The 25,806-nt window shown below is 38.1% G+C and overlaps 1 protein-coding gene across 1 annotated transcript in view; it reads right to left on the bottom strand.

Annotated features, from left to right (window-relative positions):
• Positions 1-1,366: 1,366 nt before the first annotated feature.
• Positions 1,367-25,806, bottom strand: part of LOC126251677 (uncharacterized) — a 42,474-nt gene continuing 18,034 nt past the window's right edge. The window contains exons 6-9 of the mRNA XM_049952256.1: positions 19,150-19,354; positions 9,090-9,183; positions 4,455-4,622; positions 1,367-1,658 (exon numbers count right to left, since the gene is read on the bottom strand). Coding sequence (XP_049808213.1) covers positions 1,497-1,658; positions 4,455-4,622; positions 9,090-9,183; positions 19,150-19,354 — 629 coding nt within the window. The 3' untranslated portion in view covers positions 1,367-1,496. The remainder of the gene's footprint in view (positions 1,659-4,454; positions 4,623-9,089; positions 9,184-19,149; positions 19,355-25,806) is intronic.

The raw sequence follows: 25,806 nt of genomic DNA, 5'->3' as shown, positions 1-25,806 counted from the left end.
ACTGTGTAATTCATGTTATGCTACAATTTTTCATATGATCACTATTGTTCATTTAAATTAACTTGGTGATTGATACTTAAGTAAGTAAAATTGTGACGGCAGTCCATAACCAATTGCAACTTCCTTTAATCTTACATACAAATATGTTACTTCTTCTTCTTGGTTATACAGGTTGTTCAGAAATTACCATTACATACTTCTAGGACTTGTAGTGAGCAGTGAGTACAGCACATTTTGAATAGGAACCCATGTCCGGAAACATCATCCATCGATGCTACAGAGCATCCAAGTTATAGGTGCCAGCACCTGTAGATGTATGTATATACGGGGTTATTCTGTGATGATGTCACAAACGTTGTAAGATGATGGAGAAGAATAAAATTATCAATTTGAGGCAAGAGTCCCTGCACTGGAAATGAATGAGTTGAAAGTTATATACAAAAACCATTGTGATACATCTGACAGTGGAAAAAAATGTACTAGTACTGCTGTTGCAAAGACTGTAGGGTAGGCAAATTTCAGAGGAAAAATGTCCAGTAAACATGGGTTCCGAAATGTATACCAGAGGAGCTATGAACACTTGTTCATCTTTGCTACTGTGAAACATATCTCCTTTAGTCAACAAGTTGTCATAACTCTTAAGGTATGCATTTTAGAGCCCATGTTTACTGGACATTTTTTCCTTGTTTTGGTCCATACTACCAACTCTGAAAGCTGCCTCCCTACAACCTTAGTAACAACAGTACCGGTACATATACTCCACTGTCAGAGGTGTCAGAACGGTTTTCGCTTATAACTTTTGACTTGTTCATTTCCAGTACAGTGACCCATTTCTCAAATTGATGCATTTGTCCTTCTCCATCATCCTAGGAAGTTTGTAATATCATCATGGATTCACCCAGTACATACATGCATTTACAGGCACTGGTGTCTTTAACTTTGAGACTCTGCAGCATTGTTGGATGTCGTTTCTGGACATGGCTTCCTATTGAAAATATTATGTACTCACTCCCTTCTACAAGGTCTAGAAGTTTGTAACAGAAATTTCTGAACACCTGGTATATGACCCTGAAAAAAAAGTAAAATAAAAAAAGAACAGCATCACTGTCCTCCACACTGTGTGGAAATGTACTTCCTAGCTCCAGTCCACTATACTTCCACTATCAATCACTAAGTTACTTTCAGCCTTTTGTACTCAAGGTACTGTATTCTACTATTTCATTACATTGTCAGTGTGTTATTTTGTTTTTGTTTTCAAAAAGTGACAGCAACTACACATTTATTTTCATGAGACTAAGATTTATAAATTGTCCTGTAGCTGACATTCCAGTAACATCTGTATGATTTATGTTAGTGAGCCACAAAGTTAATTTTTACCAATTTAATTTTATTTAGCTAAGTTTTCTTAAACATCAAGATAGAGAACTAGTAAAAAGAAGAAACAAGCTTGTGATTTTATAATTCTATATTGCTAACTTCATAACTGCTACATGAAACTACACATATCTATTGAAAACAGCTTCCCAGTGCTCTGTCCTTCCAGATGTAAACACTGTTTCACCATGGGTTTTCCGAGCCTGATCTTCACAGTCTTCCAGAGTAGCTTCACCACTTGCTATGCGACTCCCAAATCCCGTATGAAAACTCAGGTATCTTTGCTGTAAATTAAATAAATTTTAATAAGTGCAATTAAGCAGCTATGTAAATTAGCTTTGTAACTAAAGGATTGTTTCTTTGTGAAAATATCACATAAAATTAAAACAATATCAACTTTTAGGTTTTTGTGATTCTAAAACACATGAAAATGTTCCTAAATGTACTTGATTAATGCTGTGTTAGAAAAACTTTTGGCAATCACATGCACACACTATTTAAAGATCGCATATTTGCCACTCTTATTGCTGGAAGATTTCACACTGCATGTGAATTGTGGCATTTCTTACATTTCAATCTATAAAGCTTGAACTGCTTTCAAGTGTCAATTCCGAAGTGTTAAACCAAACAACAAACACAGAAATTGGTATCATTCAATTGCTGCCAGCATCAAAGGCTATTGCAGTCTAGGAATGGCATGTTTGTCATACTCACTAGTGATCATTCAGTTTATGAGCAAAAATGAACAAATTATTGAATACTCCACTGAACTTCAGAAAGAGCACACTATATCATTTCCTAGGCATCATTTCAATGAAAATATTTGTGACAAAGATGTGTTTCTCTTCATGAGCTAACAAACAAGAAAGAACTGCAGCAGGACAAACTAACAAAAATGTTATGACAAAGTAGAATGTCTATAATTAAACTTTTAAAAATTTATTCTTAGTGAGAAAGCAGACAGAAAACAGCAGGGTATTCTTCCAGGGGTATTCTGGGGAAAAGCGGACAAATCAAGAGGCTAATATTAATTAAGACCAGCTTGCTTGTAAGAGCAAGCAGCCATTTCCCACTTCTGGGGCCAAGAGGCTGGAAGATGACATGTATGGTGTATCAGTTATGTATGTCACTGCTGTCATGTTAAGCTATATGGTGAGAAGCAACTTTCCATCTCATAATATTGAAAAAGGCAGTTTGCTATTCACCACATAGAGGAGGCATTGAGTGACAGGAAGGCACATTGAATAAACATTTCCAATATTATTTAGCTACTGTACTCAGTTCTTTGTCAGATGAAGATGAAACACACACAAACATTGTCACCCCAGATGCTAAAGCCCATCTGTGACTGTGTTTGAGGTGAGCAGCAGTTCCAGCTAGGGTGGTAATGGGGGTACAGAAGAGGCATGGGGCAGAGGGGGGAGGGAGGGGGGGAGTTAGTGGAGTAGAGCTGGGGAAAGATGCTAGTGCTGTCTGTGGGAGTGTGTAGCAATATGGGAGGAGGGTTGGGGCTAGGATAGTGAACTGATATGTGCAATATCAGTGTCTGTGCTTAGAGGGGGGAGGTGGAAGCAAAGAGGAGAGGAGAGCTGAGAAGTATAAAATGGGAAAGGACTCTGCAGCTGTACTGGAGAGATAAAGATGTGTGCAGGGCCCTAGCAGGGAAGCAGATGAGGCAGGTGGAGGTCAGGGACTGGGGAGGTTTGAGACCAAAAGAGATATGGGAATGAAGGATACATTGCAAGTAGAGTTCCCACCTGAACATATAAAAAAAGCTGATGTTAGTCAGAGGAATTGAAATGGTTCAGGTTGTGAAGCAGTCATTGAATGCAAGCACATAATTTTGGGCTGCACGTCCAGTCACTGAGTGCAACTACTGTGGGTCATTCAATGTTGGCATGATCACTAACAAGCTGTCTGTCAACATGACTAGCCACCACTAAATTGTGGCTAAGTTGTGCTTGACTTTAATGACTACTTCACAGCCTGTTCCTTGTGGATTGTTCACACCAAGACTGGCTTATCTGAAATGGGCATGTGGGAACATATTCATGATTCCCTTATGTCCCCATCCTCAACCGTCACTATAGTCTGATCCAGTAATGATGGCAGTTTGCACATGTCGAGGCACAGATGAGGATGGCATTATTGACGATTCGAAGTGACAGTTGCAGTATGTGTGTGCGCATGCTTTCCACTTGAATGAAGTGTATATCCTGCAAATGATGTCCCTTACCTGCTTATGCAGAATTTATCACTTACCTCCACCATTGGCGATAACAACACACAACAAATGAAATAGAAATGCACTAAACAACTTGCTACAGTCGCATTTAATGCTTGCATTAGCTACAGCATTCAGAGCAGAGTGCTCAGAACACTACTGAATGTTTATTGGCTGTCGGAGTATGCATGATGTAAGTGTGCAGAACAAGCCCAAACTCAACCACCATCATTCATGACACCAATGTGTGTTTGTTTTGTCTATGTCTGACAAGGGACTTAGTATGATAGCTAAATAATATCAGCAGCCTTTACTCAATGTTCCACCTGCCAGTGAAAAGTCCATAGAGTAAGTAGCAATCCATGATTTCATATTGAAGAAAAATTAGAGATTTCAGAGTCCAAGTATATTGTGCAAGTTTGGTGTATAGCAGAAGGTTCTTTTGTAGGGGATAATCATATTTGTGACATTTCAATATGATGTAGAAATTGTCAACTTATTTCTAAGAATAAAATATTTTCTCAGAGAATGTGTTACCAGATGAATTTCTTGTAGTTATACTTTCATTAATCAAGGTTTTCTACAATTTGTTAAGGAGTAGTGTCAGTGATATGATTCTTCTATGTTCTGTTGAATATATGCTAAGGAAAAATGATTTTATGTTGTATTTTAATTTGTCAACACTTTCACACAGCAAGTTCTAAATAAGGAAATTTGACAGATAACTGAGTTTTGGCATTTAGTATTACAATTTTTAAAGGCTACATGTTTTGTTTGTAATTTTATATCTTTCTATAATTTATCAGAAAGAATGGCATTAATTTAAAAAAAATAGCAGTAGGAAAATGTGCTTTACCTGCAAATTCTTGTTAAACAAGCCATCTTCAACTATTTTCACAGCATTTCGTAAACCTCTTGCCAATCTGTCTATTTGTTGAACATATGCTATGAAGAGGTCTTTGGTTTCAGTTGATTCACGGGCCAGAGAAACTCCAATATTGAGGCCACCAGGCTGTATTCCTCCCTTGAGAATAAATAAATGACTAAAATAGGGTTACAAATAAATCAACACAAAAGTTACACGCATTTGTCAATGGCATCCAGGCTACACAGTGCTACTCCTTCTTGAAAAACACTAAGACTGTTCTGATTTCATCTTTTTGACAAATTCTGTTCTCTCTGGAATCAGTGATGATAAGAGCAGTCCTGTAGTGATGAACTGATAGCTTTTTTTGTCTGTCTTTCTTGCTGATTGTTATTTTCTATTACACAAGTAAAGTGAAAATAGCTCTGTCTCTGATAATTGTGTTTATTGACAAGTGATGTTGTAAGTGGTCTTCTACTTCAAAATATAAAAATTATTGGTATTTGATTGTCAAGTTAAAGCAGATGCAGGTAATCTTTTACAATCACTGGATTTCTTTGCAAGCTCCCTATATTAATTCCAGGTGGTTTTAACTTTAGCTTATGTTAGTTGTATCACATCACACTTGACCTGTAAAGTAGAAGAGGCTGTGATACATAGTCTCTGATCATCAAATGATACACAATTAACTTTACTGTTAATTGTTATTTGTCAAATGTTGGACTTGGTTGCTGGCATGTTTCATTTCACAGAAATGGTAATTTTCATTCCTTTCATTGTATTTGACCCTCTTCTGATGAAAAATTAAACTGCTGCTTCACTGTTCAAATAACTTATGGGACTGCAGGTGGATAATGATCCAGTAAGTTATTTGATCTTTCAATATGCCAAAAGAAGCTCAAGTTTCAATTGATTAAATATATTTAACATGGATTTTTGACAGTCAGCTGGAACATACACTGAAGTACTTGCTTTAGGAAATATTTTTTTCTAGTTTGTATACAAAAAGAGTCAGATATCTGTCTTACACTTGGAGGTGTTTTTATTGCTGATGACTGGAGAGAATACAGTTCATTGACATACATTTTCATAATCATATCTTTTGAAATATGATTTACACTCTCATATCTTCAATACTGCTTATCTGTGTAGTACAAAGCAATTAGTCGTTGGTTATATAGTACTGAAATGTATAATACCAGGCCCTTTTAAAATAAAGAAGTGACAAGATCAATTACATAAGAGAAAAAAATTAAATTTTTGAACAAAATTGTACACTGAGCAGTATGATAAAAAAATCTCCTACCCATGTTTGTAACAGATGAAGAAGTATGTTTCATTGCTTGTTCATTTTTGTGTAAATTATGGAATGTTACTTAATTAATTTGACACTAAATTTTAAAGAGGTATATCAATCAACAAAGACAGAAGGATAATAATTACTAAATTATGAAACTGCCATCAATTAACAACAGGAAAGAAATATTTCACCAGCTTTAATCCTTTCTCTGTAAAAAAAATTATCCCTTCTATATCCTCAGTTTACTAGACATTCAACGTATTTATTAATTACACTTTCTTCACTTTTATTCTGAGGTGTACACCTAAAAAGATGGTAAAAATTTGGACTTTGCACAAGCAGTCACTGCTGTGATGTGTAGTTATCTTCTGAAGATAACATTCATCCCACGCTCCTTTCTTAAGAATGGGGAGAAACCTTAATATATGGCACAATAAAAAAATATCCTCTACCATGCACTTCATAGTATTGCAAAGCATATATGCAGATATAGCGATTAGATTCAATGAAGTCCTACTTATAGCTCTATTTATTTGACCTGTCGTGTTAGTTTGTCATGGTAACCAGATTTCTGATACTTGAAATGTTGCTGTTTTTTGCCTATTACTTTATTGTTATGAGATGAGCTTTCAGAGGATAGGGACTGATGACTACAATGTAATGTATGTGTAAGCAGATGGATGAGATATGGATCACAGCATTCTCTGCTTGTCTAAACACTTGATTAACTTCACACTTGTTTTATTTCATGTGAAATTCTCCAGAACAAGTGTCCTGGTTCTGATGTATGTACCTTCTAGTTTCTATAAGATTATTTCTCAATGGAATCAGTTTATCTTTCAGTCAGACCATATATTTTCTGTCATCAGTCTTCTGGCTGGTTTGATGTAGCCTGCCATGATTTCCTATCGTGTGCCAAACTCTTCATCTAAAAGTAACACCAACATCCAATGTGCTCAGTTATTTGCTCTACATATTTTAATATCTGTCTTTCCCTATATTTTTTGCCTTCTGCAGATCCCTGTAGTACCATGGAACTCACGCTCAGCTGTTTTTAGATGTCAGATTTTAGTGTTTTCTGTTATAGCTTTCCTTGTTGATTCTGTGAAGAACCTCCTCATTTCTTATCTTATGAGTTGATTTAATTTGCAGTATCCTTCTGTACACCAAATCTGAAACACTTTGATTCTCTTCTTTTCCAGTTTTCCATCAATACACGATTCACTTCCACACCACACTGGACTGCAGATATACGTCCCCAGATTTTTTTTTTCATCTTAATGCCTATGTTTGAGACTAGGTGGGCATCTTTTAGTGAGGAATGTTATTTTTGCCTGTGTTAGTCTCTTCTTATAGCCTCCTTGCTTGACCTGTCATGCAATATTTTACTTCTCAGATAGCAGGATAGCTTGCGATCATCTATGGCATGGTTTGCAGTTTTGATGCTGAGTTTGTTGTTAATCTAGTTTCCAAGCCTATATCCCGCAGTAATGCTGCCTTCTGTTACTTTCCCTACTACAGCATCCCAATCCCCCATGATCATTAAATTTTCATCTGCCTTTTTACACTACTGGCCATTAAAATTGCTACACCAAGAAGAAATGCAGATGATAAACAGGTATTCATTGGACAAATATATTATACTGGAACTGACACGTGATTACATTGTCACGCAATTTGGGTGCATAGATCCTGAGAAATCAGAACCCAGAACAACCACCTCTGGCTGTAATAACGGCCTTGATATGCCTGGGCATTGAGTCAAACAGAACTTGGATGGCGTGTACAGGTACAGCTGCCCATGCAGCTTCAACACGATACCACAGTTCATCAAGAGTAGTGACTGGCATATTGTGACGAGCCAGTTGCTCGGTCACCATTGACCAGACATTTTCAATTGGTGAGAGATCTGGAGAATATGCTGGCCAGGGCAGCAGTCGAACATTTTCTGTATCCAGAAAGGCCCGTACAGGAACTGCAACATGCGGTCGTGCATTATTCTGCTGAAATGTAGGGTTTCGCAGGGATCAAATGGAGGGTAGAGCCACAGGTCGTAACACATCTGAAATGTAATGTCCACTGTTCAAAGTGCCGTCAATGCGAACAAGAGGTGACCGAGACGTGTAACCAATGGCATCCCATACCATCACGCCGGGTTATACGCCAGTATGGCGATGATGAATACATGCTTCCAAAGTGCGTTCACTGTGATGTCGCCAAACACAGATGCAACCATCATGATGCTGTAAACAGAACCTGGATTCATCTGAAAAAATGACGATTTGCCATTTGTGCACCCAGGTTCATCGTTGAGTACACCATCGCAGGTGCTCCTGTCTGTGATGCAGCGTCAAGGGTAACCACAGCCATGGTCTCCGAGCTGATAGTCCATGCTGCTGCAAATGTCGTCAAACTGTTCGTGCAGATGGTTGTTGTCTTGCAAACATCCCCATCTGTTGACTCAGGGATCGAGACGTGGCTGCATGATCCATTACAGCCAAGCGGTTATGATGCCTGTCATCTCGACTGCTAGTGATACGAGGCCATTAGGATCCAGCACGGCGTTCCATATTACCCTCCTGAACCCACCAATTCCATGTTCTGCTAACAGTCGTTGGATCTCAACTAACACAAGCAGCAATGTCGCGATACGATAAACCACAATCGCTATAGGCTACAATCCAACCTTTATCAAAGTTGGAAATGTGATGGTACGCATTTCTCCTCCTTATACGAGGCATCACAACAACGTTTCACCAGGCAACACTGGTCAACTGCTGTTTGTGTATGAGAAATTGGTTGGAAACTTTCCTCATGTCAGCACTTTGTATGTGTTGCCACCGGCGCCAACCTTGCATGAATGCTCTGAAAAGCTAATCATTCTCATATCACAGCATCTTCTTCCTGTCAGTTAAATTCCACATCTGTAGCACATCATCTTCGTGGTGTGGCAATTTTAATGGCCATTAGTGTAATTACCCTTTCAATACCTTTGTATACCCTTTCTATCTCACTATCTTCTGCTTGTGATGTCAGAGAGGATACCTCAATAGTAGTTGTTGGTGTTCATTTGTTTTTTATTCTAACAATAATAATCCTATCACTGAAATGTTTACAGTAACTCACACCCAGATACAGCTATAAAGACATTTTACTTCACTTAGTTATCTCTATTCAAAACTCAGTGTTTTGTATATGAATGTCACTCCTTCTGCACTTACAGTTCTCCAGTTATAAACATCACATTTTTATGGAAATGTTGAACTGTTGTTTTTCATAACTGTGTATCATTTACGTTTAAGAGAATACATAAATCTCAGACATACCTGTTCAATCACAGATTTGAAGAGTAATGTGGCTTCAGAAATATCTGAAAGATGTTTCAAGTTTGTTGCATCGATTGAACCCAGAAATCCATACCTATAATTAATCAGATAAATTAATTATTTTGTATAATTAGCATCCTATTTTCAAACCATTACTAAATCAGAAATAATTGAGTGCCAATTAACAAAACAAAAGTAGTAAAGCAGATGATGGTTTTAGTTCGCTATTAGGGGTTGTATACAGCAGGTATACTGAAGATTCCCATTTATACATAAAACTGCTAACTTTAATGAGAGATATATCAAGAAAGAGCTGAATCACATGTCTAAAAACCTTTCATCAGTGAATCACTGTGCGTTATTATGACATTTATGACATTTATGGGCTGTTTGAAACTGGGAGGGCTGGAATCAAGGGCTGAGATCAATGTTGAGACTGAGCAAGGCAAACTATTTCGATGGTTATTAAGTTGATATTACGGGAGAGGAGCATAGTGAAATAGTGTCAGACACTTCTTACATAAACCACAAGCTTACAGTATGGCAACCACAATAGTTCATCACAATAACGGTGCATCCACTGTTGATGAGGAAGAAGGATACATTAGGATCCATTGCACAGTGTGAACAGAATTTGTTGCAGTCACCATGAGGTGTTATCATGGGGAGAGGGTGTCTTAAAGAAGAAGAGTGACACACACACACACTTAACCAAACACTGAGGGAGCCTCAAAGAAGTTTGGTTACTTTGCTCCCATTGAAAGATTTTCTGTCCTTGTGTACCAGTGTCTTCTGGCATTCTACATTTTGCATTTAGACACACATTCATTTAGTGTGTGCACGAGTATCATGGAGATAATTGCAAGACTCCAATATCAGATGCTGCAAGAGATATTTACTATTAAAAATTCTGAGAGTGTACACGATGGATTGCATATACAGTGATTTGGATCAATAACCATTATTGTTGTTGTTGTGGCCTTCATTCTGGAGATTGGTTTGATGCAGGTCTCCAAGCTACTCTACCCTGTGCAAGGTTCTTCAGCTCCAAATAACTACTGCAACCTACATCACTTCTGAATGTGCTTACTGTATTCATATCTTGGTCTCCCTCAATGATTTTTACCCCCACAGTCCCCTCCAGTTCTAAATTACTGATCCCTTGATATCTCAGACTGTGTCTTACCACTCCCTTCTTTTAGTCAAATTGTGCCACAAATTTCTTATCTCCCCAATTCTGTTCTGTATCTTCCATTAGTTACATGGTCTACCAACCTAATCTTCAGCATTCTTCAATAGCACCACATTTTGAAAGCTTTTATTCTCTTCTTGTCTAAGCTATATATCATCCACATTTCCATACATGGCTACACTCCAGACAAATATCTTCAGAAGTGACTTCCTAACACTTAAATCTATATTCGACTATAAGAGATTTCTTTTCTTCTGAAATGATTCTGTTGCCATTGCCCATCTACATTTAATATCCTCCCTACTTTGACAATCATCAGTTACTTTGCTACCCAAACAGCAGAACTTGCCTACTACTTAAACGGTCCCATTTCCCAATCTAATTCCCTCAGCATCACTGATGTAATTCAACTATGTTCCATTATCCTTATTTTGCTTTGTTGATATTCATCCTATATTCTCCTTTCAAGACACTGTCCATTCCATTCAACTGCTGTCTAAGCCCTGACAGAATTACAGCTTCAGCAAATCTCAAAGTTTTTTATTTCTTCTCCTTGAATTTTAATTCCTAGTCCAAATTTTTCTTTGATTTCTTTTACTGCTTGCTCAGTGATAACATCATGGATAAGCTACACCCCTGTCTCACTCCCTTCTCAACCACTGCTTCTCTTTTATTCCCCTCTACTCTAAGAACTGCCACCTGATATCTGTACAAATTGTAAATAGCCTTTCATTCCCTGTAATTTACTCAGCTATCTTCAGAATTTCAAAGAGAGTATTCCAGTCAACATCATCAAAAGCTTTATCTAAGTCTACAAATGCTATAGGTGGTGGTTAGTGTTTAACATCCCGTCGACAACGAGGTCATTAGAGACGGAGCGCAAGCTCGGGTTAGGGAAGGATTGGGAAGGAAATCGGCGGTGCCCTTTCAAAGGAACCATCCCGGCATTTGCCTGAAACGATTTAGGGAAATTACAGAAAACCTAAAACAGGATGGCTGGAGACGGGATTGAACCGTTGTCCTCCCGAATGCGAGTCCAGTGTGCTAACCACTGCGCCACCTCGCTCGGTACAAATGCTATAAATGTAGGTTTGCCTTTTCACAACCTATTGTCTATGATAGTATTGCCACATGTATTCCTACATTTCTCCAGAATCCAAACTGATCTTCTCCAAGGTCTACTTCTACCAGTTTTCCCATTCTTCTGTTAAGAATTCATGTTAGCATTTTGCAACCATAACTTAGTACACTGATATTTCGGTAATATTCAGCCTGTCAGCACCTGTTTTCTTTGGAAATGGAATTATTACATTTTTCTTGAAGTCTGAGGGTATTTCACTTGTCATGTACATATTGCCCCCACCCCCTTCCCCCATGAACTGTGTGTGTGTGTGGGGAGGGGGGGGGGAGTGCTTGTGTGCCTCAGCGATACAGATAGCCGTACTGTAGGTGCAACCACAACAGGGGTTATCTGTTGAGAGGCCAAACAAACTTGTGGTTCCTGAAGAGGGGCAGCAGCCTTTCCAGTAGTTGCAGGGGGTAACAGTCTGGATGATTGACTGATCTGGCCTTGTAACATTAACCAAAACAGCCTTCCTGTGATGGTTCTGTGAATGGCTACAGCCGTAATTTTTCCCGAGGTCATGCAGATCTTTACTGTATGATTAAATGATAATGGTGTCATCTTGGGTAAAATATTTCAGAGGTAAAATAGTCCCCCATTGGGATTCCTGGATGGGGACTACTCAGGAGGATGACATGTGAGATCCCTTAATTGGGGAGATAGGTTAGAAAATTTAAAAAGGGAAATTAGTGAATTTCAGTGGCAGAAAGGTGGAAGGAGTATACGGTGGGTCTATACAAGGGTGATGTACATGGGGGCAATATTATGGAAATGGAAGAGGACATAGATGAAAATGAAATGGGAGATATGATACTGCATGAAAAATTTGACAGAGCACTGAAACACCTAAGTCAAGACAAGGTCCAGGGAGTAGACAACATTCCATTAGAACTGCTGATATCCTTTAGAGAGCCAGCCACAACAAAAATCTACCACCTGGTTAGCAAGACGTGTGGATCGTGAAATACCCTTAGACTTCAAGAAGAATATAATAATTCCAATCCCAAAGAAAGTAGGTGTTGATAGGTGTGAAAATTATTGAACTATTGTTTTAATAAGTCATGGCTGCAGAACACTAACACAAAGTCTTTACAGATGAATGGAAAAACTGGTAGAAGCTGACCTCGGCGAAGATCAGTTTGGTTTCCGTGGATGTGTTGGAACACATGAGGCAATACTCACCCTATGACTTATCTCAGAAGAGAGATTAAGGGAAGACAAACTTACATTTCTAGCATTTGTAGACACTGACTGGAATACTCTCTTTCAAATTCTGAAGGTGGTAGGGGTCAAATCCAGAGAGTGAAAGGCTATTTACAATTTGTACAGAAACCAGAAGGCATTTACAAGAATCAAGGGGCACAAAAGGGAAGCAGTGGTTGAGGAGGGAGTGAGACAGGGTTGTAACCTATCCCCAATGTTATTCAATCAGTATACGTAGCAAGCAGTAAAGGCCTTGGAAGAGCAGTTGAGTGGAATGCACAGTGTCTTGAAAGGAAGATATAAGATGAACATCAACAAAAGCAAAATGAGGATAATGGAATGCGGTCGAATTAGATCAGATGATGCTGAGGGAATTAGGTTAGGAAATGAGACACTTAAAGTAATAGATGAGTTTTGCTATTTGGGGAGCAAAATAACTGATGATGGTCAAAGTAGAGAGGATATAAAATGTAGTCCAGCAATGGTGAGGAAAGAGTTTATGAAGAAGAGAATTTTTTTAACATTGAATATAGATTTAAGTGTCAGAAAGTCTTTTCTGAAAGTATTTGTATTGAGTGTAGCCATGTATGGAAGTGAAACATGGACAATAAATAGTTTAGACAAGAAGAGAATAGAAGCTTCTGAAATGTGGTGATACAGAAGAATGCTGAAGATTAGATGGGAAGGTCACGCAACTAGTGAGGAGACACTGAATAGAATTGGGGAGAAGAGGAGTTTGTGGCAAAACTTGACTAAAAGAAGAAGGGATTGGTTGGTAGGACACATTGTGAGGCACAAAGAGATCAGCAGTTTAGTATTGAATGGAAGCGTGGAGGGTAAAAATCATAGAGGGAGACCAAGAGATGAAAATGCAGATCACATTCAGAAAGATGTAGGGTGCAGCAGTTACTTGGAGGTGAAGAACCTTGCACAGGATAGAGTAGCATGGAGAGCTGCATCAGACCAGTCTCTGGACTGAATACCACAACAACAACAACAACAACATACATCTCACACACCAGATGGAATATTTTGTTATGACTGGCTGTCCCAAGCTATCAGTAGTTCTGACAGAATGTCAACTACTCCAGGAGCTTGTTTGGACTTCAGTCTGTTCAGTGCTCTATCAGTTTCAAAAAAATGGCTCTGAGCACTATGGGACTCAACATCTTAGGTCATAAGTCCCCTAGAACTTAGAACTACTTAAACCTAACTAACCTAAGGACATCACACACACCCATGCCCGAGGCAGGATTCGAACCTGCGACCGTAGCAGTCCCGCGGTTCCGGACTGCAGCGCCAGAACCGCTAGACCACCGCGGCCGGCGCTCTATCAGTTTCTTCTTGTATTATCATATCTCCTGTCTCATCTTCACCTACATCCTCTTCCATTTCTATCAGATTGCCTTCAAGCCCCTCTCCCTTGTATAGACACTCTATGTATTCCTTCCACCTTTCATCTTTCCCTTCTTTGTACAGTACTGGTTTTCCATCTCAGCTCTTGATGATCACACAGTTGCTCCTCTTTTCTTCAAAAGCCTCTTTAATTTTCCTGTGGGTGGTACCTGTCTTTCCCCTAGTGAAATATGCTTCTAAATCCGTACATTTGTCCTCTAGCCACTTCTGGTTAGCCATTCTGCATTTCCTATCAATATCATTTTTTTTTTAGATGTTTGTATTCCCTTTCACCTGCTTCATTTGCTTCATTGGTATGCTTTCTCCTTTCATCAGTTAAATTCTGTATATCCTGTGATATCCAAGGATTTCTATTAGGCCTTGTCTTTTTACCTACTGGATCCTCTGCTGCCTTCACTGTTTTAACTCTCAAAGCTACCCATTTATCTTATACTGTATTCTTTTCCTCTGTTCTAATCAATCATTGCCTAATGCTTCCTCTGAAACTCTCAGCAACCTCTGGTTCTTTCGACTTATCCAGGTCCCATCTCCTTAATTTCCTACATTTTTGCAATTTATTCAGTTTTAATCTATAGTTCAGAACCAATAAATTGTGGCCACTAGAAATGTCCTACAATTTAAAACTGGTCCAAAATCTCTGTCTTAACATTATATAATCAATCTGAATCCTTCCAGTGTCTCCAGGTCTCTTCCACATGCACAGCCTCCTTTCCTGGTTCTTAAACCAAGTGTTAGCAATCATAAAATTATGCTCTGTACAAAATTCTACCAGGCTGCCGCCTCCTCTTTCATTCCTTTCTCCCAGTCTATATTCACCTACCATTTTTCCTTCTCTTTGTTTTCCTACTATTGAATTCGAGTCTTCTGTCAGAATTAAACTTTTGTCTCCCTAACTATATTAATAATTTTTTTTTACCTCATCATACATTTCTTCAATCTCTTCATCATCTCCAGAGTCAATTGGCATATAAACTTGTACTTCTGTGGTGAATGTGATTTTGGTATCTATCTTGGCTATGATAATGCATCTACTATACTGTTCATGATAGCTTACATGCATTCTTGTTTTCTTATTCTTTCTTAAAACTCCTCCTGCATTACCCCTATTGAATTTGGTATTTTAAACCTGTAGTCAACTGAGCAGAAGTCCTGTTCTTCATGCCAATGCACTTCTCTAATTCACGTACATCTAACTTGATTGTACCTATTTCTTTTTTATTTTTTTATTTTCTAAGTTACTTGCCCAATTAAGGGATCTAGCATTCACCTTCCAACCCATAGAACACCAGTTTTGTTTCTCCTGATGACAACATTCTCCTGAGTAGTCCCCACCCCGAGGTTCAAATGGTGCACTATTTTATCTCCAGAATTTGTTACCCAAGAGGATGCCTTCACCTTTTAATCATACAGTAGAGCTGCATGCCCTTGGAAAAAATTGCTCCAGTAGTTTCCCTTGCTTTCAGCCATTTACAGCACCAGCTCAGCAAGGCCATTTTGGTAGATGTTACAAGCCAGTCAATAATGCAGGCCCCCTGCAACTACTGGAAAGGCTGCTGTCCCTCTTCTGGAACCACACGTTTGTCTGTCCTCTCAACAGATAACCATCTGTTGCAGTTGTACCTACAGTATGGCTATTTGTATTTCTGAGGCACCAACAGCAAATTCCATTGTTCATTACCACATATAAAGAAGGGGACTGCAGATGATTCCAGTTCACAGAGTCACAAATAGGTGAAATACCTTATGTAACAAATTTAAAAAAAAAATGAGTTACACGCATTCAATAAAAAGTTTTCAGTCATATTCAATAACAAGTTTTCAGTCAAATCTTTAGGAATCTTATGTAGTTCTCACTATATTGCTCTTTTAGGCATCATGAAGAAAAATTGGATTAAATTTAGCTCATAAAAAAGCATCTCAATATTCAGTCTTGTCAGGCATCTAGGTAAATATAATGTAAAAATTCATATATATATATATATATATATATATATATATATATATATATATATATATATATATATATATATATATATATATATATATATAACAGAGGGAAACATTCCACGTGGAAAAAATATATCTAAAAAGAAAGATGATGAGACTTACCAAACAAAAGCGCTGGCAGGTCGATAGACACACAAACAAACACAAATATACACACAAAATTCAAGCTTTCGCCGGCCGCGGTGGTCTCGCGGTTCTAGGCGCGCAGTCCGGAACCGTGCGACTGCTACGGTCGCAGGTTCGAATCCTGCCTCGGGCATGGATGTGTGTGATGTCCTTAGGTTAGTTAGGTTTAAGTAGTTCTAAGTTCTAGGGGACTAATGACCACAGCAGTTGAGTCCCATAGTGCTCAGAGCCATTTGAACCATTTTTTTCAAGCTTTCGCAACAAACTGTTGCCTCATCAGGAAAGAGGGAAGGAGAGGGAAAGACGAAAGGATGTGGGTTTTAAGGGAGAGGGTAAGGAGTCATTCCAATCCCAGGAGCGGAAAGACTTACTTTAGGGGGAAAAAAGGAAAAAAGGAGGAAAAAAGGACAGGTATACACTGGCACACACACACATATCCATCCACACATACAGACACAAGCAGACATATTTAAAGACCAATGTCTGCTTGTGTCTGTATGTGTGGATGGATATGTGTGTGTGTGCCAGTGTATACCTGTCCTTTTTTCCTCCTTTTTTCCTTTTTTCCCCCTAAAGTAAGTCTTTCCGCTCCTGGGATTGGAATGACTCCTTACCCTCTCCCTTAAAACCCACATCCTTTCGTCTTTCCCTCTCCTTCCCTCTTTCCTGATGAGGCAACAGTTTGTTGCGAAAGCTTGAATTTTGTGTGTATATTTGTGTTTGTTTGTGTGTCTATCGACCTGCCAGCGCTTTTGTTTGGTAAGTCTCATCATCTTTCTTTTTATTTATATATATATATATATATATTTTGTACAATCAATCCTGTTATCTACCATGTAATTTATAGTGATTTGTAGGGTATATATAGATGTGTTCTGAAGCACTACATGAGCACATAGATATGTGAGCATATAAAAATATATTCTATTGTAGATGCTACATGGCAAGGTACCTTCTGAAATTCTGTATGTTGTTACAAGCTTCAAAGCTTTGTTATGTGTGAACTCTCTAGACAGAACTATTCAGCTGTATGACTTCTCAGTTAAACAATACAAACTCCAGGTTCTAATATAAAAATGTAAGGAGAAGATAGATTGCTACTTACGGTCAAGATGACACATTAATTTGCAGACAGGCACAATTAAAATTCCATTCTGGTCCAAGCTGCTGGAGATGACAGACATGTGTGTGTGAGGTGTGATTGCTTATGTGAATGAATGTGTGTGTTTCTCTTTCCTGTCTACAACTTACTGTGTCATCCTTATGGTAAGTAGGAATCTAACTTTTCCTTAAATTGTTGACTATTCAGTTACACAGAATGCATAATTAAACAGAAATAGAGAAAGAATTCTCCTTTCATAATCAAATATTGAACAGGTAATGAGATATAAAGATCAAGTTTAAAATACTGAAGGATAGATTCACAAAAAAGACAAATAACTACAACTGATGCAAACCACATATTTCATTTTTTGGGAAAATGAGAAGACAGTTCATAGAACAAAAAGCACTCAAAATTTAATAGCACCTTGAGCTGAATGAACAACTGCAAACCTTAGAAAGAGTGGGTAATATGAGGCCAAGGCAAAAAGTCACTCAGCCTGGCAATTTATGCTATGCTTTTTGGGGAAACATGCACTTATTTTTCAAGGTAGGTCCATTTTAGGTCTGCACTTTGTTCAATATTTTTCCAGTGTGTAGATTCCATCCTTGAAGTACAGTTCTGGAATTTCTATAAAGTATCCTATATTTATTGGGCTCAAAATGTTTTACAGCCACAAATTTTTTATATATGGAAGTCACACGGTGCCAAATCCGGTGAACAGAGTGAGTATTCTGACAATTTCTACTTAATTCCCTTCAGTTTTCCAACAGCCAAATCACTTTTGTGGGCTGGTGTATTGTCCTAATGAAATACGAGTTTCTGATTCTGCAACTGGTTTCTCTTATCATTTGTTGTAACATCTAGTTGGTTCAGAAGATTTTGAAGATCTGCCAGCTAGTGGTTTACTCTTTGCAAAACATTCAATATGAATAATTCTGTTTGCATCCCAGGAAACACTGGTAGGTGAAATCAACTTCAGCTTTATTGGTGATAAGCCACTGGATTCCACATAGACCTTTCATTAAAGTTTCATTTCTAGCATGAAGATGAGTAATTGCATCTCACTCACTCAACCAAATTTGTTTGTGCAATCAGTTAAACCATCTTGTAGATGTATGAGACAATTGCTGACTCATTTTCTCAAAGTTAATTCTTTATGTAAAATGATCTCAACCTTTTCTTTTGATATGCATATGTTATCAGCCATTTCATACATCTATAACTGCATTTATTGAAAAAAAAAGAGTACTTCTATGAGCTTCATTTCTACCATTCAATCATATGACTATTCTATATTTTTTAACTAGCCCTGAAATTATACTGATCTGTCACAGAAGAGAGGGAGGGTATACGGAGATACTATTTATGGATTTTGAATCTCATTGATTATTAGTATCCTGCTATGAATTGGCGACAAGCATCTAGGAGCAATGTTTTTCTGCCATCGGTCACACAGTTACAAAGCCAGTTCTGATTGTTCTGTTTGTTAACACAGTTGCAGGGGTGACCCATGAGGTCATTGCCCAGAAACCACTCACAACATGCCATACACATATTATGTGACCCCAATCACACACAGTGTTTGTGCTCTGGTAGGTGGCACTATCAGGTACTTCAGTATTTTATATTATCGGATGGTAGCACATCCAGGAGGATTTTAATGAAAATAGATGCTGCAATTATTAATTTGCAGTCACTTACATTTGCTTAATTATTAATTCTTAAGATAGCACTAAGTGCTGTAAATAATTCAACAGGATCAAGTTTTTTAAGCTCTGTCTGCTGAAAGTTAAATCACATAATGTAATTACACAGCTTCAGTTACAAATGAGTTCTGCAAATTGTCACAGGAACGTAATGCAAAAATAAACAAATGTTGAACACTTACGCTGCTGCCATAAAAAGCTGATCTCCTGGGGGCACACTGAGCTTATAATGTCGGTCTAAATTATAATGTTTTAGGAAACTCAGTGCACTTGTGATGCTATGTATGTAGTTGTGTTGAAGAAAATTATCATGGTTTTTACTATTATCATAATTATAGCATGGTTCCAGAAGCAACTGCCCTCTATATCCAAGTCTTTCTTTATAATCTGGAAAATAAAGCATGGTAAGTTATCTTACTGCTACTGAATACTTACAAGGGAACCTCCCCATCACACCCCCCTCAGATTTAGTTATAAGTTGGCACAGTGGACAGGCCTTGAAAAACTGAACACATATCAATCGAGAAAGCAGGAAGAAGTTGTGTGGAACTATGAAAAAAAAAAAAAAAGCAAAATATACAAACTGAGCAGTCCATGCGCAAGATACGCAACATGAAGGATAATGTGATCTCAAGAGCGCCGTGGTCTCATGGTTAGCGCGAACAGCTGTGAAACGAGAGGTCCTTGGTTCAAGTCTTCCCTGGAGTGAAAAGTTTAATTTTTTATTTTCAGACAATTATTATCTGTCCATCCGTCCGTCCGTCCGATGCGAGGTAACTGCGCCGTAGTATTGGGCAAGGTAGAAGAATCTTTTTACTGATTCGCCAAGTGTACAAGTTAGGTGGGTCGCCAAAATATTCCTGTCATGTGACACACATGCCATCACCAGTGTCGTATAGAATATATCAGACGTGTTTTCCTGTGGGAGAGGCATGTCCTTTCGTCTACTAAACGCACGGTGCGGTCGCAAAACACAGACACTAAACTTATTACAGTGAACAGAGACGTCAATGAACGAACGGACAGATCATAACTTAAAAATAAAAAGTAAGTTTTTTTTCAGTCGAGGGAAGACTTGAACCAAGGACCTCTTGTTCCGCAGCTGCTGACACTAACCACGAGACCACAGCGCTGCTGGGCTCGCATAGTCCTTAATGTTGCCTGTCTTGCACATGGACTACTCAGTTTGTATATTTTGCTTATTTTTTCACAGTTCCACACAACTTCTTCCTCTTTTCTCGATTGATCTGTGTTCAGTTTTTCAAGGCCTATCCACTGTGCCAACTTATAACTAAATCTGAGGGGGGTGCGATGGGGAGGTTCCCTTGTTAGAGTAATGGAAAAAAAAAAACCAGAGAGGTTTTATAATATCATTTTCATGTCACCTAATCTAAGGTAAATAACCATAGAGTAACCAGATTCTTAAAAATGTATTAGTCTCCCAATTAACATAGCTGCTTCTGAATATATCATTATCTATGATTCAACAGAATTATTTTTCAAACTATACTTACAGCAAGCAAATAACAACATCTGACATTGTGGGCCTGGCTTTTGTATAAAATATCACACTGAAATATTCAGAACAAAATAAAATAAAGATAAATCTAATTTTCTCAATGATACATTTGTCTCTGTTTGTCATAAGGGATAGGTTTCTCACTGAGCATAAAACAGCAGATGAAGAATGTTACAACTATAATGAATAGTATGAACTCTCAGATTCAGGAGATTTTAGAGAGTTCATTCCCTGGCAGTAGTAGTGAAGATCAATGAAAAAGTGCAATTTTATTGAAGAGGAGACAATATAAGGTAATATTGGACATTTTGCAAGTAGAAACCAAGAGAAGGCAGCAAAATTAGGTCCATACAGTTGCAAATGATTATTATCAAAAGTAAGATAGTATGCTCACACAGTAATGGAAAATTATGGTAGCAGTGTGGTTGGACAACACTGTGTGTGTGTGTGTGTGTGTTAGCTTCCATGAAAACTAAGTGATTCCTTTCTTTGAAATTTAAGTAGTTTTCCACATTTTAAGTGCCTGGCTGCTGCTCCTCTTCTTCTGTATTTTTTGTCCAATGATCTAATGTCTTATAGACAGTACAATTGTATCTTTTCTATTGCAGAAGAGAGAAATGAGAAGTTTCAAACATTGTCTTAACACTATAGAATCATATTTCAGTCCCGTTACTGATATTAGTTATACAGGATGTTTCTGGACGGGTCGTAAATATTGTTCAAAAATGTGCTGCAATAATAATATGAGGTGCTCACCCATGATAATCTACTAGACACCTGTTTAAGGAGTTAGGCATTTTTACTACTGCTTCACAGTATATTTACTCTCTCGTGTAGTTTGTTGGAAATAATAATTAGGCATTTTGACTATTACATTGCTTCGCAGTATATTTTTTCCCCTCATGAAGTTTGTTGTACCTAATCCACTGCAGTTCAAAAGGAACAATGATGTACATGACTACAAAACCAGAAGAAAAAATGGCTTTCATTACTCCACATTAAGGTTGTCTTTAGCACCAGAAAGCATTGCACAATGCTACCACCAACATTGATAACATACCCAATTATATGTCTGAGAGACAGCAAAGTTAAATTTGAAAACAAACTGAAAAAGTTTCTCCTTGACAACTCCTTCTACTGTATAGAACAATTTCTAATTTTTTAATGTGTAAAAGGTGATGGTTAGGAATTTTTATTTCACAACAGTACTATATTAATAATTTGTAGATGATCAAATGTAGCCATATTTACGTACCAGTGCGTAATGTGAATGTAAAATGATTTGTTCCGCATCAATATGATTAGTCATAAAAATTATTAATAGAATATGAAACTAACTTACTAGTTAACTAATAGATTCATTTGAATAAAACATTCCATATAACACATGCTCAATTTTTCTTTGTTACAGAGATACAGCTGGTTACAGAGATAAGTTATCATTTCACATATTGATACTCCGGTTGCTGGAATGGAATGGAATGTCGTGTGGCTAGGGCCTCCCGTTGGACCTGGTGCAAGTCTTTCGATTTGATGCCACTTCGGTGACTTCCGTGTCGATGGGGATGAAATGATGATGATTAGGACAACACAACACCCAGTCCCTGAGCGGAGAAAATCTCCGACCCAGCCGGGAATCGAACCCGGGCCCTTAGGATTGACAGTCTGTCGCGCTGACCACTCAGTTACTGGGGGCGGACACTCCGGTTGCTATAGAGTATATATCAAACATAATTTTTGTTTTAAAGTTCATGTTGTTAGATGTGTTGGCCAGTCCACTGCATCTTTTGACTGTGCTGCACATAATCAAATTCTGAGTCTGGCAATATGGTATTTGTTTACAGTTTTGTAATGGAAACACTGTTGCTGTTGCTTGTAGAGAATGCAGCAGATTGTTTCATAACCACAGAGTACCAGGTTCAAGGGTGTTTACTCATGAATGAATTGAATTGAATTGAAAACTGTGTAAGACAGGTGCAGTGTCCAGGAGTTATATTTCATCTGAGGGAGCAAATGACCAGATTGGGGGTAAATTGGAAGACACTATTCACTTGGTAGAAAATAGTCCTTCAACAAGCACACACAGAATTTCTATACCTATCACTATTCCACACACAAGAGCATGGCAGATATTATTTATACATGGCCTTTATCATTATCATTCTGGATTCACCACCTTGAAGGAGGAGATAAAGCTAGATGAATGGAATTTTGTTGTTGAATAATTGGAGGTTGCCAAGAAATCCCATTAATACTATTTCCTGATGTTGCCACTTTCACCCATGATGGTATCAGTATCACTCATAACTTACATCATCAGTCTGATGGAAACCCATATGCCTTTGTGGAGACACATTTTCAAGGACACTTCTCTGTAGGTGTGTGGTGTGGTATGATGGTTAATCAGTTCATTGGGTCTGTTGTGTTACTGCATCATCTTACAGGGCTCTGTTATGTAGAGTTTTTTGAAAACGAGTTTGCAGCATTATTGGAAGAGGTTCCTTTGGCTACAAGGATGGAGATATTCTTCCAGCATGATGGGGCCCCTGTACATTATAGTCATCAGTTGACACATCATCACACTTCCCTGGGGCACTTCTGGTGATATCTTTGTTTTCAATTAACACTCACTGTTGAGGTCAATGTACTGAGTTCTATTATTTACAAAATCCTTAAGCCACTCACATATCTGGGAACTTACTCCATATGCTCAGACTTCCATTAACAGTCTGCAGTGGGGCACTGTGTCAAACAAAATGGTTCAAATGGCTCTGAGCACTATGGGACTCAACTGCTGTGGTCATCAGTCCCCTAGAACTTAGAACTACTTAAACCTAACCAACCTAAGGACATCACACACATCCATGCCCGAGGCAGGATTCGAACCTGCGACCGTAGCAGTCGCACGGTTCTGGACGGCGTGCCTAGAACCGCGAGACCACCGCGGCCGGCACTGTGTCAAACACTTTCTGGAAATTTAGAAATATGGAATCTGCTGTTGCCCTTCATCCATGGTTCACAGGGTATCATATCAGAAAACCAGTGCTCAGTGCAGTTTCCCTTTGATAAATAATGCTTTATACAGTGTGAGTAATGTAACAAGACAATGTTATTTGGAGTCATGGCCCAATTGGTTTATGGTAACCTTTACAGACAATTAAAAAATTATCATGTTGGAGATTTTCTGCAGTTCACAGCTATGGCCATGTAGCCACAATGTTATTCTTTTTATTTACTTTTTTTAGATGAAATTCAGAGAGAATTCAGCTCAAGTTTCTACAGGTTAATGAAACAAAACTGTTAACAGAAAAATTTTCACCTGGATACTAAAGAATCAACCGAGCGAGGTGGCGCAGTGGTTAGACACTGGACTCGCATTCGGGAGGACGACGGTTCAATCCCGCGTCCGGCCATCCTGATTTAGGTTTTCCGTGATTTCCCTAAATCACTCCAGGCAAATGCCGGGATGGTTCCTGTGAAAGGGCACGGCCGACTTCCTTCCCCATCCTTCCCTAATCTGATGAGACCGATGACCACACTGTCTGGTCTCCTTCCCCAAACAACTATCCAACCAACCAACCAACTAAAGAATCCAGTGTCCCTTTCAGGAATGCAATGGAGTTAAAGGAAGATGAAGACATGATTGTTGAAAATGAAGATGATGCTGATGATTGTGGTGATCATGATATTCTGAAATAATTCCATGTCAATATGAGAAGTATTCAGTCTTTTCTTCAGAAGTTCAATGAAGTTGGAGTAAGTTGAAGACATGACTTGCAAAGATGAAGATGATGCTTATGAGTGTGACAAAGGTTGATAACCTATAAGCTGATTGATTACAGCACAGATATCATAGGACACAATTACCAGTTACCAACACAATGCTGATGTGATACACACACAGTAAATTTGTGCACTGCAAGTGATGCTAATTGTGTTGAAAACCATGATGAAAATTAATACATAGTACTAGTCCAAGTGTACTGCAAAACCACAAATATGTATTACTTTGTGAAGCACTGTTGTCCAAAGTCATCTGAAATATTGGGAATGTTTTAGGAGAAGCTCAGAGTAAAGCTGACATTACAAGATTGAATAGTTGGTATCATGCAATGAAAATCATTTATTTAATCTGAGAAAAATCTATGCAGTTACAGATATCTTTGAGTTTAAAATTTTCTATAAGAGACAGTTTGACTACATGAAAGGGTTTATAATATGTTATACCCTATTGCTGAAACTCTGAATACACTGTGAGATGAAAAATGTGTAATGTGTATGGACTTTTAGTACCATCATTTATGGCTCTATTTAAATTTTATGAAAATTGGAGATCAGTTCCCTTAAATACGGCAGAGCAATGGAAAATTCCCACCAAGAAAGCTCTTTTTAAATCAAAGGTGTAAATGTAGGTGGGTATACAGAAAATTACAGGAAGAAAATAAATGGAAAAGTAAAATGTGGTCTGGACTGATTTTGAATAACAACATGAAGTTTTCAGAACTAAGCTTCCTACAAGTCTGAGAATGAAAATGTACAATTTAGTGTGTAAAACTAGTTTTGACTTGTGGTAGTGAGATATGGACATTTAAACACTAATAAAAGCTGAGTGTTGGTGTGTGAACAATGGATAAGTGGGTTTGCTAGTACAGACTGTAAAACAAATACAGGGATCAGATTAGATTAGATTAGATTAGATTAGATTAGATTAGATTAATACTTGTTCCATAGATCATGAATATGACACTTCGTAATGATGAGGAACGAGTCAGGTTAATAAAAGATGTCTGTACAAGATATTATTTTTAAATATTAGTTGGCTATCTGTCAGGTTTTTGATGCTGTTTGGTAGGTGACCAAAGACTTTTGTGGCAGCATAATTTATCCCTTTCTGTGCCAAAGTAAGATTTAACCCTGCATAGTGAAGATCATCGTTTCTCCTGGTGTTATAGCTATGCACACTGCTATTACTTTTGAACTGGGTTGGATTATTAACAATAAATTTCATAAGTGAATATATATACTGTGAGGTTACTGTGAGGATCCCTAGATCCTTAAATAGATGTCTGCAGGATGACTGTGGGTGGGCTCCAGCAATTATTCTGATTACACGTTTTTGAGCAATGAATACTTTTCTACTCAACGATGAATTACCCCAGAATATGATGCCATACGAAAGCAGTGAATGAAAGTAGGCATAGTAAGCTAATTTACTGAGATTCTTATCACCAAAATTTGCAATAACCCTAATAGCATACGCAGCTGAACTCAGACGTTTCAGCAGACCATCAATGTGTTGCTTCCAGTTTAGCCTCTCATC

This window comes from Schistocerca nitens, chromosome 4, assembly GCF_023898315.1.
Source record: "Schistocerca nitens isolate TAMUIC-IGC-003100 chromosome 4, iqSchNite1.1, whole genome shotgun sequence".
NCBI lineage: Eukaryota > Metazoa > Arthropoda > Insecta > Orthoptera > Acrididae > Schistocerca > Schistocerca nitens.
Note: the sequence above shows the minus strand (reverse complement) of the source record. Positions and strands in the feature narration are given on the sequence as shown.